The following is a 17,104-nucleotide window of genomic DNA, read 5'->3' on the forward strand; positions in this document are numbered from 1 at the left end:
CATAAAATCTTGGACCAACCCTCCATGGATCTGCATAAAACAGGTCCAGTGGGCAGGGCTCTGACTCTTGAGTGCAGGAGCACTTGTATGTTTTTAAATTTAATAACTGAAGCAACGTAAGATATAGAGGATAATGGGCTTAAATAGATGGTGGAGAGCTTTAGAAAATGCTACCACAACACAAAAATGCATCACCTTCATTATTGAGCTTTTATATTGCCGAGAGCTGTTTATTGAAGGACTGTTTTCATCTTGATAAGGACCTTAAATACCGTAACAAAACACAGCATGTGAGGAAAAACCTAAACTATCAAATACAGTGAGATTCTTTTGCTCTCCCTCCACCTCACTTTTTTTGGCAGGTGCTTAATAATAAAGAAAAGTTTTAAAATAAACATCTCCATTAAATCAAGACTGAAAATTCTTAATTTAAATAACTTTATTCAATCAGAAAAGGAGTCAAGGGGCTGGCCCGGTGGCGCAAGCGGTTAAGTGCGTGCGCTCCGCTGCGGTGGCCCGGGGTTCGCTGGTTCCGATCCCGGGCGCGCACCAACGCACTGCTTGTCAAGCCATGCTGTGGCGGTGTCCCATATAAAGTGGAGGAAGATGGGCACGGATGTTAGCCCAGGGCCAGTCTTCCTCAGCAAAAAGAGGAGGATTGGCAGATGTTAGCTCAGGGCTGATCTTCCTCACAAAAAAAAAAGATAAGAAGCCAAATATATATTTTTAAATCTACACGGTATTCTCCTTTTAGGCAATTTATTCTATAACAGTAATCCAAAATACAGAAGAATCCATCTAGACAAAGATTCATTATATCATTGCTTATAGTGCTTAAAAACTGTATGGAAGGGGCTGGCCCAGTGGTGCAAGCAGTTAAGTGCACGCGCTCCGCGGCGGTGGCCCGGGGTTCACCGGGTCGTATCCCGGGCGTGCACCCGCACACCGCTTGTCAAGCCATGCTGTGGCGGCGTCCCATATAAAGTGGAGGAAGATGGGCATGGATGTTAGCCCAGGGCCAGTCTTCCTCAGCAAAAAGAGGAGGATTGGCAGGTGCTAGCTCAGGGCTGATCTTCCTCACATACACACAAAAAAACTGTATGGAATGAAAATGTCCAATAATAGATATGCTTTGATTAAACAGCATTTAAAAAGTACACATACCATTAACTGTGTATATTAAAGATGGATATTAGATAGAATATATTTAACTACATAAACATGCACACTGAAGACAAGGTGGGAACACTGAACTAGCAGCCGTTGTGTTGAGAGATTGACTTTAAGTATTTTCTTTTTTACCTATTCAAGGGTGGAATAATGTCGCTGTTTTTTCTTGCCAACATCATCAAAATTTTGGCCAATCTTGAACTGCTTTAGAAGGGCTAGTTATATGACCTGGAGATCCAGAAGTCAATCCTTCAACTATACTGAAACTCAAGTTTGAGTAATCCTTTTAAAAAGGTGCTCAACTAGTCATCACATGACTGAAGCGACCTTCAATTTTAAAAACAATAGCTTCACGTGCCGTTGTAAAATGTTTTCACTTGGTCTAATTTAGCACAAACTAAACTGTTTTACGAATAAGGCAAAAAGACCTCCCTCAAACAGGTTTTTATTCTCTAAATATGTATAAAGAGAGACAAAACATCCCTATACCTTCTCCTCCCATATAGGAAAGTCCCCTCCTCCAACTAATGTACTGAATTGGAGGTGATTCCCCTACCAAGGACTATTTGTTTCAATTAAGGTTCTACTCATTCAGTCTTTAGCAGGGGCCCAGGACTCTGCTTAACGTACTTTGTTAAGTGAAATTACATTTAGCTATTCACCAAAGCTGAATAAAATGATCCTGCTACTAGTCTTCCTGATGAATCTAACAGGATATGTGGAAAAGTTCAAGGAACATGAGCTTTGGAGTCAAAAGGGCATGGTTTTAAATGCGAGCACTCCTTTCTATAAGTATATGGCTGTGGGCAAGTTATAAAGTCTGAGACTGGTTTTCCTATCTGTAAAATGAGAGTATCACCCACCCCAAAGAGTTAAAAAGATAAACACATGAAAGCATTAAGCAGTGTATCCAGGACATTAAGGAGGATCATTACTCTCCTCTGCTCATCTCTGTGGTGTCTCCATCCAGGTGACCACAAAGTATTTAAAAAATTTTGTGAAATGATTTGTAAGAACATGAAAAATCCTTACAACATGTTAATAAAAACAGGATACAAAATCGGCTATCAGTATAACTACAACAAGTAAAAAAATACATAACACCTCTTATGAATACGAAAAAGACTAAAAGGAAATACACTGTTCTCTTTTCATTTTTATTATTATTATTTTTTTTGGCGAGGAAATCGGCCCTGAGCTAACATCCATTGCTAATCTTCCTCTTTTTTGCTGAGGAAGATTAGCCCTGAGCTAACATCTGTGACTATCCTCATTTTGTATATGAGATGTCACCACAGCATGGCTTGATGAGCGGTGTGTAGGTCCGTGCCCGGGATTTGAACCCTCGAACCCCTGGCTGCCAAAGTGGAGCACGAGCACTTAACCACTACGACACTGGGCCAGCCTGTTCTCCTTTTCAGTACAACGCAATATCAATGAAGGTATATGGGAAGTGGGACTAAAGGTTGATCTCTTAAAAACATCATTTATATTTTCTAAACTTTTTAAAATTACTTAATAAATGTTAGCTTTCCTGTCCTTTATCTGATATATGTCTGTGGCCCCATTCCTAAGGAGCCCCATTTAATTTGCCCATACAGGCCACCCCTTACCCCTATTCTAGCCAGAATTCCTGCACCATTGTCACTGATGGCAGTTCTTTACTTCCAGCGTGTATCCCTTTAAAACAAAAGAATTAACCCAATCACATAATCTAAATGGTTGTTACCAGAGCCTTAGTCCAGAAGAGATACCGCCATACAACAGCGCCAACGAAACGCTCTCAAACGGTTTCTCAGTCTTTTAGTTTAAGGAAAAAAAGTCAGGGGCCGGCCTCACGGCCTAATGGTTAAGTTTGGCATGCTCAGCTTTGGTGGCCCAGGTTCAGATCCCACACACAGAGCTACGCCACTTGTCAGCCATGCTGTGGCAGTGACCTGCATATAAAGTAGAGGAAGACTGGCACAGATGTTAGCTCAGGGCTAATTTTCCTCAGAAAAAAAAAAATCAACTTTGTGGTATTGTTTTAATCTCTTGTCCTGTAAGCAAATAAAAGGGAAATGAGAGTGGCAATATGTAACACAAAGACACAAAGAAAGCTGCCCCCAACCCAAAGTAGCTATTTTAGAACAAGTTACTGAAAAGCTTAAAACAACTCATCAGCACAACTAACAAAGGACCCCTACATACAAATTATTCAAGGTGCAACTGCTTACTGTAAAGTCTCATGAAACACCACTGGTCCCTGGTGAGGCTGTAAACAGTGTTCCGCAGCATGGTCTTTTTTTTTTTTTGGCTGAGGAAGATTTGCCCTGAGCTAACATTTGTCGCCAACCTTCCTCTTTTTTGTATGTGAGCCACTGCCATAGCATGGCCACAGACAAGTGCTGTAGGTCTGTGCCTGGGAACCAAATCTGGGCCACTGAAGCAGAGTGTACCAAACTTAACCACTAGGCCACCAGGGCTGGCCTTTTTTTTTTAGATGCTCTTCATCTCATGTGGAGGAGGAGCTCTAAGTAGCGCCTTAATCACTCTCTACTTTGTGCAAACCAAGATCACCAGGATCTCTCATCTTTTGGAACTCACTTGGATGTTAACAGCCACAAATACAGGCAACAATTATGTCAATAAGCAGCATCAAATAGTACAGCTTTGCATGAATATTACATATATATACTGCACATAAAACAAGATATTCTGGCTTAGCTAGGCTCCCCTTAAAAGGCCCAGGGACAAGAGGTGGCCTCTCTAAGGCTAGAAGGTTAGGACAAGAGGTCAGAGAGACATCAGGGACATGATAGCTGAGCTGCTGGCCCACCTGCTGGGCCAAACGTGACCCTTTACACTGAGCCAGCCTCTTACTGTTCCAATTTTTTATGTTGATGACTGTCACTGTCAATTTTTCTGCCCTCTAACAAAATAACTCCTCTATAAACTCAGCTTTTAAAATGATTTTAGGGGCCGGCCCCGTGGCTTAGCGGTTAAGTGTGCGTGCTCCGCTGCTGGCGGCCCGGGTTCGGATCCGGGGCATGCACCGACGCACCACTTCTCTGGCCATGCTGAGGCCGCGTCCCACATACAGCAACTAGAAGGATGTGCAGCTATGACATACAACTATCTACTGGGGCTTTGGGGGGGAAAATAAATAAATAAAATCTTTAAAAAAAATAAATAAATAAAATGATTTTATTCAAGAGGGTACATCTTGAGACTGTTACCAAATCCCAAATGGCATTAAGATAAATTTTTGTTTTGTGAGAAATGAACACCAACAAAACACTACACCTTAAACACACAAGGACAAACTTCAGACACACACAGAAGACAGTGTAATAGGTATTCCTCCTTACCTGGGCAATGGCTGCTTCATTATCAGCCAATCCCAACAAAAAGATCCTCACTTTGTCAATCTTCACTGGAACCGTCCTCCCTCTCCATTCCACTTCACTCATGGTAGCTGCCTGTTTGGCTCGAGTCTGAGCGATCAATGCCTGGAAAATAGTTATAAAACATTAAGGCTTTAACTGTGGATATGAGTGTCCCAGGTGAAAATAAGTGGAAACTATTTTTTTTTTTTGTGAGGAAGATCGGCCCTGTGCTAACATCTGCCAATCCTCCTCTTTTTTTGCTGAGGAAGATTGGCCCTGGGCTAATATTCATGCATATCCTCCTCCACTTTACATGGGATGCCGCCACAGCATGGCTTGCCAAGCGGTGTGTTGGTGCGCGCCCAGGATCCGAACTGGCGAACCACAGGCCACCGCAGCAGAGCGTGCACACTTAACCTCTTGCACCACCGGGCCGGCCCCCGTGGAAACTATTTTTTGTCTTTCTATAACCAACATATTATACTTTATAAAGTATAGTATATAGAAATTTAAATTCCTCCTTGGTATCGTATATCTTAGCTTATAGAAACTCAAAATATTAAAAGGATATAACACAAGGTTAACGAGAGCAACATTAAGTTTTGGTAAGGGTATAAGGAAAAAAGCATATCTGTATACACAAGCAGAAATGTAAATCAGTAGAAACTTAAAGATATTTATCAATATGTATCAAAAGCTTCCGAAACATTCAATTCCACTTTTAGGAATTTATCCTAAGGAAACAACTGTGTACAAAAACTGGGGACAGAGATATTCACAGTAATACTGTTTACCACTTAAACAACCAAGAATAATGAAGTGGTCAAATAAAGCAGACGTCAGTGGAGTACCAAGCAGCCATAGAAAGATGATGGTGTGGAAATGTATTTATTGAAATGGAAAAAACACATGTGACATTATATTTAAAAAGCATGTTATTAAACAGTGTATACTGAGATCCCATTTTTAAAATATATGCCTTTTTTTTTTTTTTTAACATATACAAAAGCCTGCAAGAGATTCATCACATTATTAACAGTGGTTACCTTCGGGTGGTAACCCACTTGATTTTATTTTTTTCCCCCACCTTTTGCATTTCCTACTTTTTCTATGAGCCTACATTGCTTAGAAAATAAATGTAATGAGGTAATAAAGTTGCATACTTAAAAATATTAAATGAAAAAAGTGTTTTGTTAAAAATATAAATATAGATATAAATGCATGCATGTTAATAGCAATTATATTGGGTGATGAGATTATGGATTACTTCTTTTTCTGGACTTTTTCAAACCAAAGACTTTTGACAAAAATATACATACTAGATTACCTCCAATTTTTCAGCCAGGAGACCCTCAGTGCCCCCAGACCTCAATCTCATCTGCATGAGTTCATTGATAGCTGACTGGTCCCCTGAAAAAGAGAGAGAGAGACTGAGTGCAAAATCCTCAAGGGTCTGGGCTGTTCTCTCAAAAACCACTAGATTCAACCCTGAGCTCTTGCCCCTCCACAACTACGTTTTAGTGAATCCCAAGTTCTTTTACAAAGCTCTTGGGGAGTATAGAAGATGGCAGGATGGAAACGGAAGCAAAGGAATTGCCCTCTGTAATGTTTTTTCCCCCCCAAAGCCCCAGTAGATAGTTGTATGTCATAGCTGCACATCCTCTAGTTGCTGTATGTGGGACGCGGCCTCAGCATGGCCGGAGAAGCAGTGTGTCGGTGCCCGCCCGGGATCTGAACCCGGGCCGCCAGCAGCGGAGTGCGCGCACTTAACCGCTAAGCCACGGGGCTGGCCCGCCCTCTGTGATTTTGAGCAAGGCTGACTTCAACAATTCTACTTTTTTCATCAACCAAAACCCACACCAACGACGGATGCAAAGGAAAGGGAAGAAAGTTAAATAAATTCTCTAGGATCTCTGAGATGAACTACCACCACGCCACCTGTCAATGCTCAACTCAGTCCCTGCTCACCAATGTTATATGCACAGTAGCGGATGTTCGGCGAGATCTCTTCCACACGCTGGTTGTACAGCACAGCCTGCTCTTCTGTGAAAGCACTGGCTAGCTTCTCATAGATAGTTCTGTGAGGAAAAGAAACATCAGGTTTCACAGCAGAATTATTTTAAGAAAACTCACAAGGAACACAGTGGCTAAAAACAAAACACTGCACTTTGAGGCCCTGCTACCAATTACCAGAACTTGCACGTTTTAAGGATGAAAGAGAATAATCAACATTTCTAAAGGAAAAAAAAATAAACTGTACCAACTTTCACAGAAACAATCAATAGTTAATGTGCAGCTTGAATTTAACCATCTATAATCACAACTGGCTATCGCCTTTGGATTGAAGGACTTACTTGCATTTGTTAAAAGCCTCAATGGCAGCTTTCCATTCTTGATGTTCAAAACGCAACATTCCTGAGAGATAAGCTGTGTAGGCCTGGAAGGGATGGGAAAAGAGGAACTACTTCAACATCCAAGAACCAGCGTTACAGCTCAATCTCCTCTACTTGCTACTTTGATATCAAGAATATAGAGATATTCAGGTTGATTTTAAAAGAGAAAGACTGATTTCACTAATAAAATGTGACACATAGGTAATTTGTTATGATTCATTTACTTCCCAGGAGAAAACTTCAAAATAAAGGAAATTTGTTTTCTTCATTTGACTTAACCACCAGCTTCTGGGCTACAACATAAGGACCAAGGGTGAACATAAACTTGCAATATCTCTCTCTTTTAAAAAATTTATTTCAAAAAGAATTCTTACTTTGTGAATATTTCCAGATATGAGATGCAAGCTTTCCATCTCTGTATCAAAAGAAGCAGAGCTTTCTTTAAAAGTTAGAGCTAGGGGCCGGCCCGGTGGCGCAAGCGGTGAAGTGCGCGCGCTCCACTGCGGCGGCCCGGGGTTCGCCGGTTTGGATCCCAGGCGTGCACCTACGCACCGCTTGTCAAGCCATGCTGTGATGGCGTCCCATGTAAACTGCAGGAAGATGGGCACGGATGGTAGCCCAGGGCCAGTCTTCCTCAGCAAAAAGAGGACTGGCAGATGTTAGCTCAGGGCTGATCTTACACACGCACGCACGCACACACACACACAAAGTTATAGCTAATTAGGAAAAACCAAGAGCTCAAAAACAAAAACAAGAGATGCCAACTTCACCTTAAAAAAGCAAGATGAGGTTTTTCCCTCTCCTGACTGTCAATTTATAAGAAACTCTATTCTGTTCAACTGCATTTTTTTAAAGTCACATCTCTAATCTCCACAGTAAAGCAGACCTGATGTTAAGACACTAACCTGAGCCTCTAACTTGGTCTTGGCATCCACACGATTGCTCTCACATAAGCGTTCCAATTCCTCTGCATGCTTCACAGCTTTGCGCAGGCGAGACAACAAGTGGAACCGTTTTCGGGGTTCAGTGTTGGCTTCCTGTTTGAGCTGCATGGCGTAGCTCCAGGCTCTTTCGGCATCCATCAGAACCAGAAGCAAATATCTAAACCGGAGAGAGAAGAACCGGCAAACTGAACAATAAAGGCCAGGAACGTCAGGCGCAGATACTCTGAGCCCCAACCTTCAGCCTTTCACCTTTCCCTACTCTCCTTGGCTTTCCTCCTCAGAACTACTCTTCTCACAGTATCAACCATGATTCCCAAATCAGTATCTCAGATCCCGACTCAGGCTCCACCTCAGGTTTCTAACCATCTATCAGACATATCTCACTGGAAAGTCTGCTACCATCTCAAACTTGGCAAACCTAGACTTACTCCTCCCAAATTTTGGCAAACAGAGACAGTCTAGGCACACAATCTGGCTCATCTTTGAATCAACACTTCCTTCCTCCCAACCCAGTTAGAAACCAAGTCCTTAAGAGGCAATATATTGAAGTGGTTAAGAAGAAGGCTCTAGAGTCTGGGTTGGAATCTCAGTGCCATCACTCACTAGCTGTATGACCTTGGGCAAAGTACTAACCTTTATGTGCCTCACTCTCCCATGTAGTAATACATGTAACAAACTCAGGCCTGAGCTTGGCACTTACTAAGTGCTAAATAAGTTAGCTACTTTATTATTATTCTGGTTAATTTTTCTTTAAACTTCTGCCTTGATTAATCTTCCCTAAACGTGAGCTTAATCTTGTCTCTCCAAAATAAAGGATCTTGCTATCCTAAGAGATTCTTCTTATACTCGATCTCATCAATACATCCTGCTACATCCCATCATGGTCTCTATGCTCTAGTTTTTTTACTGTGTCTCCATACACCAAGCTCCCAGCCTCTTCACTGCCTGAGCAGCAGTGAACAACTGTCCAGAGCGTTTTAATTCCTAGAGTGCATTCACAGACACCATGGCTTGCTGTTGCCCCTGACACAGATAGTTCTTTCTTCTCACAAATCCTTCCAGGTCCAGCCTCCTCCATGCAGGCTTCCTGTCTTTCCTATCAAGAACCAACAAGCTTACCTCTCCCTTCCAAAATTTCAGAATTCTTAAGAGTAAATGACACACTTAAGTAAATGGCAGTCTTGCTATAATGTAGTATTCCCTGTTTTGTACTTGACCAACATCTCTCAACAAGATTACAGTTAACGAGGTTCAAGAAACTATGCCTCCCCAACTCTTCTCTATCCAATACGGTGTCTAGCTAAGTCCTGGACACATACTAGACCAGGGGACAGCAAACATCTTTTATAAACGGCCCAATAGTAAATATTTTAGGCTTTGTAGACTATATGGTCTCTGTCACAACTACTCTGCTATTGCAGCACAAAAGCAGCTGTAAACAATACCTAAACGAATGATGTTCCAATAAAACTTTATTTACAAAAAGAGGTGGCAGGAGGACCAATTTGGCCAGTAGGCTGAAGTTTGAGGAACTGACTGAGAGACTTTCAATACATGTTGCTTGACAGATTAATCCTTCAGCACATACTAAGCATGGGTGCATTTGGCACTGAAATACAGAACTCTTCTGTAATAATTTACACACAGCTAGACCTCACTTAGGATATACTCATTTAAGTAAGCATTTAGACATTGAAATTTGCATTCTAGAAACCTTACCTAATAAACAATTAGATTCTAATCACTAATTTTAAAATTTACCATTCCACCACAGTTCTTGAACAAGTTACTGAACCTCTCTGAGCCTCAGTTTCCTTATCCTATAACACAGAAATAGTAAGAACGTCCATTCCACAGAGCTGCTGAAAGAATCACACGAGATAATTAAAGAGTGGGGCACATTGTAATTGCTCAATAAACGTAAGAGCAAGAAGTATTTAGCACCTAACACTGAGCAGTCAATACCTGTTATCAGTCAGAAGATCTTCTGTTACTTTTTTCCCTGTGAATTTGTGTCTGTTCCCCATCTTGAAGTTGAGTGTTTTTCGGAGACGTCTTTGTCTACGGGAACAGTAGCCTCTGTAAGAAATCACAAACAAAAATCATTCAGCCAAGCTGATAGTACTTTCAATAGTAAATTCTATAATAAGGTCGAAGGTTTGAGGTGTTCTACTTATGGTTACTATAGCTACCACACATCATTTGCAAACATTTATTGAACTAAAACATGCAGGGCAGTATGAGTGGTATCACAGAAAACACAGAGAGAGAGAGGACCAGTACCCATTCTCAAAGATATCAAACTCTAGGTGGGGAGGATCATGCAGATAAAATAGCAACCAAGAAAAGAAGGCAAATGTCAAACTGAACGTAAAGGACATAAGTAATCACTTTCTTCTTTTAACACTGTCACTGGAGAGGACTGATAGTGGGCTTTGAAAGAACGAGGACGCTTCTGATGGATTATAGGAGAATGGGTATCCAGAGGGAGATGGTGATGGCAGTGAAGACATGGAGAAAGGAACTGCAAGCATGTTCGAAGAAAAATGAGGAGGCTAATTAGGATATCACCAAGAAACACTATAAATGTCATCTCAGATGCCAAGCCTCCCTTCTCTGTGCTCATGTAGCTCTTTTTCTTACTTCGTTACATTATCAGGCATTATAATTATGTTCTTACATGTCTGTCTAACATATATTCCTTTAGTGAAAAGATGATTTTATTTTCAAATTTCCCCCATGCCTTATCATAGTACCTAACATAAATGTATTTCGACTAAATCAGTGTAAAAATACATATAAAATTTTACCAACCCTTAGCCAAATAATATAACATAAAATTTACAATACAAAATGATATTTAAATGATACTTCAGCATATCAATCTTAAAAGTACCAGGGTGGAGGTTATTAAAAAGAAGAAATAATAGTCTGGTTGAATCTTTGAACTAGATCTTTTTCCTCAATTCCTAATTTGTGCTTTAATTATCACTACAGATGAATCAAATTATCAGATTATCACTACAGATAGAAATCAAATGGAACACTCATACATTATGGGTAGATATATAAATTGATAAACATTTTCTACAATATGGATACATTTATCAAGATCCTTAAAAATTTTCATACTCCCTCAACCAAAAGTCTACTTCTATACTACTCTATACTAAACAAATAGTGAGAAATACAAAGAGGTATGGGATTCAAGGGAACAAAATTTTTAAACCTACAAAACTGGCTATCATATAAATAACCAACTTGGGGGAATAGGTAAATAAATTATGATACCCAAAGAATGGATATAATGCAACTAACAAAAATCAGGTGTATGAAACGTTTCTATAGGCATGGAGAAAAACATACCATATAATGTTCAGCAAAAAAGCAGGATACAAAGTTGTATATACAGTATAAACAAACTTATAAAAAAGTGCATAGAAAAAGGCTAGAAGACCAAAAATACTATTTGGTAGGCACACATATACAAATATATTTATGTATTAGAAGACATAAAAATGGACTAAAGGGTACACAAAGTCAATTTTACGTACGTTTTACCAAGCAAAAATCCAATTAAAAATGCAATAATGAATAAAATTAATAACTAGAAAAAAAAGAACCAAAAATTGGAATCAATCAATATCTATTCACTTGGGGGGGGCCGGCCTGGTGGTGTAGCAGTTAAGTGTGCATGCTCTGCTGCGGCAGCCCAGGGTTTGGATCCCGGATGCACACCAACGCACCACTTGTCAGGCCATGCTATGGCAGAGTCCCATATAAAGTGGAGGAAGATGGGCACGGATGTTAGCCCAGGGCCAGTCTTCCTCAGCAAAAAGAGGAGGATTGGCGACAGATGTTAGCTCAGGGCTAATCTTCCTCACCAAAAAAAAAAAAAAAAAAATCCATTCGGTTGGGGAAGACAAGCAGATTGTGGTTCATCCCTATGATGGAATTCTACTGAGCAATATGCTCAGTAAAAGAAACTAGACACAAAAGGCTACATACAGTATGATTCCACTTATATGACATTCTGAAAAAAAGCAAAACTATAAAGACAGAAATCAGAACAGTGATTGCCAGGAGCTGGGGGTGGGAAGAGGGGACTGACTACAGGGGAGCTTTTTGAGATGATGGAAATGTTCTATATCTCAATTTTATTGTGGTTATCTAACTATACCCATTTGTCAAAACTCAAACTGTATACCTAAAAAGGATGAATTTTACTGTATATAAATAATACTTCAATAAACCTGACTTAAAAAAAGATGGGAACTTGTGAAAACACATAGTAGCTAACTTGAAGGGGCTTACTGGCCAAATTTCCATCAGAGCATCAAATAAAAAATGATAGTATCAGATTACAACTTACAGAATAAAATAGGAAACTATGAGTACATACAGATACAAACAAACAAATACACTGGAAGTTTGATGAAGAATGGGATATTTACACAATTTCAAAGTATTTCTTCACAAAATAATTAGTAATTTACTAAAGGAAAAGGAGTAATTGTCCAGTGGGGAAGCCTGGCTAACACCACCTTAATCAAGTGACCAAAGTGAACACCAGTAATGGAACAAATTGAAATTGTGTGCTACCAGTTGGGCACAATGAGATGAATGTAGAATTACTTCTGTGATATTCCTGAAAAAGATATTATTACCTGACTCTCACCATGAGGAGACATCAAATAAACTCAAATTGAGTGACATTCTACAAAATAACTGGCCTGTAATCTTCAAAAGCATCAAGATCTTGAAAAATCAAAAAAAGACTGAGGAATTGTGCTAGAGTAAAGATTAAAGAGACGTTAACAGGGGCCAGCCCTGTGGCGCAAATGGTTGGGTGCGCACGCTCCCCTGCGGCAGCCCGGGGTTCACTGGTTCGGATCCCAGGCGCGCACCAACGCACCGCTTGGCAGGCCATGCTGTGGCGGCATCCCATATAAAGTGGAGGAAGATGGGCACAGATGTTAGCCCAGGGCCAGCCTTCCTCAGCAAAAAAAAAAAGAGGAGGATTGGCAGATGTTAGCATAGGGCTGATCTTTGTCACAAAAATAAATAAATAAATAAAGAGACGTTAACAACTACATGCAACGATTTGGAACTAGATTCTTTTGCTCTAAAGGAAATTACTGGGACAATTAGGGAGTCTTGAATGGGGTCTGAGGATTAGATGATAATTTATATTGATTTCCTGCTTTTGATTATTGCACACAGAATGTCCTCCTTTATGGAAAATACACACTAAAGTTTTCGGTAAAGTATCTACTCTCAAAGGTTCCAGAAAAAACGTTATTTGTAGCGTACCTGCAACTTTTCTGCAAGTCCAAGACTGTTTCGAATAAAAAAAAAAATTGAAGACATTTGAAAGAAAATGAGGGAAAACTGAATAAAAGTACTTTGATATTACTTACATCCTTATATAAGATGATATTAAGGAAACTGTTGCTAATTTGGTCAGATGGAATAACAGCATTTTGGTTACGTTTTTTTAAAAGTCTTATTTGATAGCGATACAAACTGAAATGGTATATCTAGGATTTACTTTAAAATAATCCAGCAAAAAAATACAACACAGACCATACTGAATGCTGGCAAGGATGTGGAACAACTGGAGCTCTCAAACAGTGCTGGCAGGGGGTGCAAACCAGTACAACAACTTTGGAAAAGTGTTTGGCAATATATTACTAAGGCTGAACACAAGCATATCTTATAGTATTCCACTCCCAGGTATATATCCAACAGAAATAAACAGTTTCCTTCACCAAGACATGTACAAGAATGTTTATGGCAGCACAACTTGTAATAGCCCAAACAGGAAACTGGCCAAATGCCCTGCAACAGTACGGTGGAAAATAAACTGTGGTATATTCACATAAGAGAATACCATACAGTAATGAGAATAAAAAAACTACAACTACACACAACAATATGCAGGAATTTCAAATGCAACGTGGAAAGAAAGAAGGCTCTCACGAAAAAGTATATACTATGTGATATTATGTAGATACATTTAAAAAATAGGCACACCTAGTTTAAGGTGTCAGAAGTCATGATTGTGGTGACCCTTAGAGAGGAAGGGTTTGTGATTACAAGGAGCAAAAGTGGGACTTTTGAGATGCTGTATGTTCTGTCTCTTAATCTGCGTGCTAGTTACAGTTGTGAAAAATTAATCACTTCCTGTATACTTCTCTGCATATAAATTATACTTCAATAAAATGGTAAAAAATCCTTCAATAAAACTTTTTTTTATAAGGGAAATGTTTAAAAAAAAAAGGAGAGGGAACAGATGAAACAAAAAGGGCAAAAAGTTGATCACTGTAATAACTGAGAGATGGGTTCACTGAACCATCATCTCTACATTTGTTTTGAAAATTTCCTTATTAAAAAAAAATCAAGTCAGAACCATCTCCTGTTTAAAACTCTCTCACAGCTTCCCACCTCACCTAGATTAACACCTGGATGAGTTACGCTGGCCTTTAGGGCCCTACACAAGGTGGCCCTGCCTACTTCTCCCACCTCACCTCCTACCACTCCCTACCTTGCTCACTCTGCCCTGGCGCTGTTGACCCTTCACCATATGGCTGACTCCTCAGAATCTGAGATGTAGACTGTTTTAGTAGCACTTTAAAAAATCAGTTAGTCAAAGCGTATATCTAATAGTTGGATATTTCTGCTTTCAAAGTACTAAATTGTATTATACATTAGAATTTTGTTTTCCAACTTGAAGGCTGTTATAAAACTTTACCAATAAATTACAAAGATATCATGGAAATCCCCCTTATATAACATTTAAAATATTGAAAAGCTTTGAATTTAACCAAGACTCTACAATATGGTTAAGTTAAAAAAAGGATTACCATAACCGCTTGTTATTTTCAGCAGAAGCCTCCAATGTATCTGCAATATTGTGAGGCAAAATGGATAAAAAGGTTGACTCCTTTTACTCATTGTAAAACTTTAAATTTGAAAATTAAGTACCTTTTGAGGAGTCAATATACATTCAGAACTAGACTTCCAAGGTATACTTTCTGATATAGCAGAGTAAGTAGGATATTAACAAAAGCAAACCAAGTTTGAAAATTCCACAATGATTTCCATACATCTTGCATATGATACTAACCTGTACCTCTGAAAATCTCCATGCCGTAAACCATGCTGCTGCTGAGATTCCTTAATAATCTGAAGAACTAGAGCCAAGATTAAGGAAAAGCTTACAACAGCAAGAATTCAAATAAATCAAAACTTGTCCCCATTAGTCTATATTTGTATCAAACCATAATGCATTAAACATTTCTGAAATACTTAGTATATTAACTAGTGAAATCTACTGTAACCACTTTCAAAAGCTATCTTGTCATAGGACACGGCTAAGTGTGTAGAAAAGCTGATTGCCTGAACTGTTACTACTTTCAAACTAAAAATGGAGGGCATTATTAGCCATTGAGGATTACTGAAACCCAATGGCTTAGGTAAAACCACTGGATTCTAAATGCTGACTATAATTGGAGTGGTTCCCACTGATTTACACCTGGACCAAGTATTTCACTCATTCAAGCAGATTCAGGTTATAAATGACATGTACTACTCCTCTATTTGCATAACCACTTACATCTGCCAAATCTAACTTTCCTTAACAGCTGTGATGCTGCATGAGCCTATGGCTGGCACATGCCAACCAGACTAGCCAGTCTGCCTAAATATACTCAAGTCTTTCTTGTAAAAGAAAAAACCCCTGACCAAACTCCCCTTTTTAAGCATCTTAAAATATTTAACAGTATGTACCAAACTTCAGGAAATCCAACAACTTTTACCCACAATTTTATTTTTAAAGTTTCCTCAATGCTCCTCCATGATGTATTTTAAAATACTTAACACTAAAAGGACCATTTCAATAACTAAAAAGGGACAAGAAGATATAAGGCTTGTAGTAAAATCAAGGCATTCCAATAGCCATTTGGAACTATACCACCAGTTCAAAAAGTAAAACTCCAAACCCCTGAAAACTAAACTACATTGATGTGAAGCTAAATGTGTTATTTCAGAAATTCACCTACATGTTCTCCACTTGTTACTCATTTCAAAAAGCCATAAACGAGTGTCATAAGCACTCAGTTGCGATACACTCTGATGAAAACTAGAAACTGATTCCTCCACCTCATCTGAACGACTCTCAACAAGATAAAATGCGTACGGACCTATAAAGAAAGCTATACAAGTGATGTTACCAAGCTACGATGATCTATATTCAAAATGGGCAACAAGCTGTTCCTTATAGCGGTCAATCTTTGCTTCCACTTCCAGAATATCAAACTGTAATTTTTATTACCCATTCTCCCACGACTGTCAGACAAAAGTATGAAACCAAAACTTCAGGATTGCAGTTTGCTCTCCCCAGTTCAGTGGCTCAAGGTGCCAAGGCAGGAGCTCACCGGGGTAGCCAGAGTGTCATCCGGTCACCAACCCTCCAACTGGGCAACTGCGGGGAAATTGCAGAAATCCGCCCAATATCCCGGTGCCGCCTGAAAGAAGAGAACGTCCCCCAGACTGGAGGGCTAAGGAGATGAGAGGAATGGCCAGTTGAAACACAGACCCTGGAATCTGAATGCCAAAAAGTAAGGGCGAGGGAAACTGCAACCCTTGGCCTCTCCTGCCCAGGATGTGCTGGGACACGCCGCCTCTCCCGCCCCCGGCCCGCCAGAACGACACGTAGTCATTGCGAGTTAGGCCCGATTACTTTAGGATACTCTCCAAACTCAGGCTATCCCCGAATTCTTTGTTTGCCTTCGACCCGGCTGAAGGCCGTTCGTTTTCCTTATTTTCTTCTCCTCCGGCACCGCGTCCACCGCCGCTACCGGAGCTGCCCCCGCCACCTCCGCCTCCAGAAACCTGTTTCTCAGCAGCCATCTTGCCCCTGCGCCGCAGAGCAGGACGGGACAGAGAAGGAGGGACAACCGGGGCGGGAAAGAGCGGGACCGGCCAGGACGGGCTGACGGGATAGCGGCGGACTCTGCCGTCTACGGCCCGGTCCGCAGGCAGGAGCCACTTGTTGGAGCGCGCCTGCGCGTGGTCTTGGATGCGAGGTCCCGAATCGCGGCGGGCGGGGCTGAGGGCTCCGGGCAGACCTTAGCTGTTGAGGTCCTCTCGGGAGCAATCCCACGTCCCGTCCACCAAGGGCCGGAGGACCCGGAGATGGACCCCCACCTCCTGCATTCCTGCACGG

General features: G+C 40.5%; 1 protein-coding gene across 2 annotated transcripts in view; it reads right to left on the reverse strand.

The window, feature by feature from the left end:
- SRP68 (signal recognition particle 68) overlaps positions 1 to 16,803 on the reverse strand; it is a 33,940-nt gene extending 17,137 nt beyond the window's left edge. The window contains exons 1-8 of one of the 2 annotated variants that reach the window (XM_058561689.1): positions 16,629 to 16,803; positions 15,005 to 15,071; positions 9,841 to 9,954; positions 7,837 to 8,032; positions 6,893 to 6,975; positions 6,507 to 6,616; positions 5,866 to 5,948; positions 4,521 to 4,661 (exon numbers count right to left, since the gene is read on the reverse strand). In XM_058561689.1, the coding sequence (XP_058417672.1) occupies positions 4,521 to 4,661; positions 5,866 to 5,948; positions 6,507 to 6,616; positions 6,893 to 6,975; positions 7,837 to 8,032; positions 9,841 to 9,954; positions 15,005 to 15,071; positions 16,629 to 16,788 (954 nt within the window). In that variant the 5' untranslated portion in view covers positions 16,789 to 16,803. Of the gene's footprint in view, positions 1 to 4,520; positions 4,662 to 5,865; positions 5,949 to 6,506; positions 6,617 to 6,892; positions 6,976 to 7,836; positions 8,033 to 9,840; positions 9,955 to 15,004; positions 15,072 to 16,313; positions 16,493 to 16,628 lie in introns of those variants that run through there. The other variant, XM_058561690.1, reaches the window with a different exon arrangement.
- Between the last annotated feature and the right edge of the window lie 301 nt (positions 16,804 to 17,104).

Source organism: Diceros bicornis, chromosome 18 (genome assembly GCF_020826845.1).
Source record: "Diceros bicornis minor isolate mBicDic1 chromosome 18, mDicBic1.mat.cur, whole genome shotgun sequence".
NCBI classification, from domain to species: Eukaryota; Metazoa; Chordata; class Mammalia; order Perissodactyla; family Rhinocerotidae; genus Diceros; species Diceros bicornis.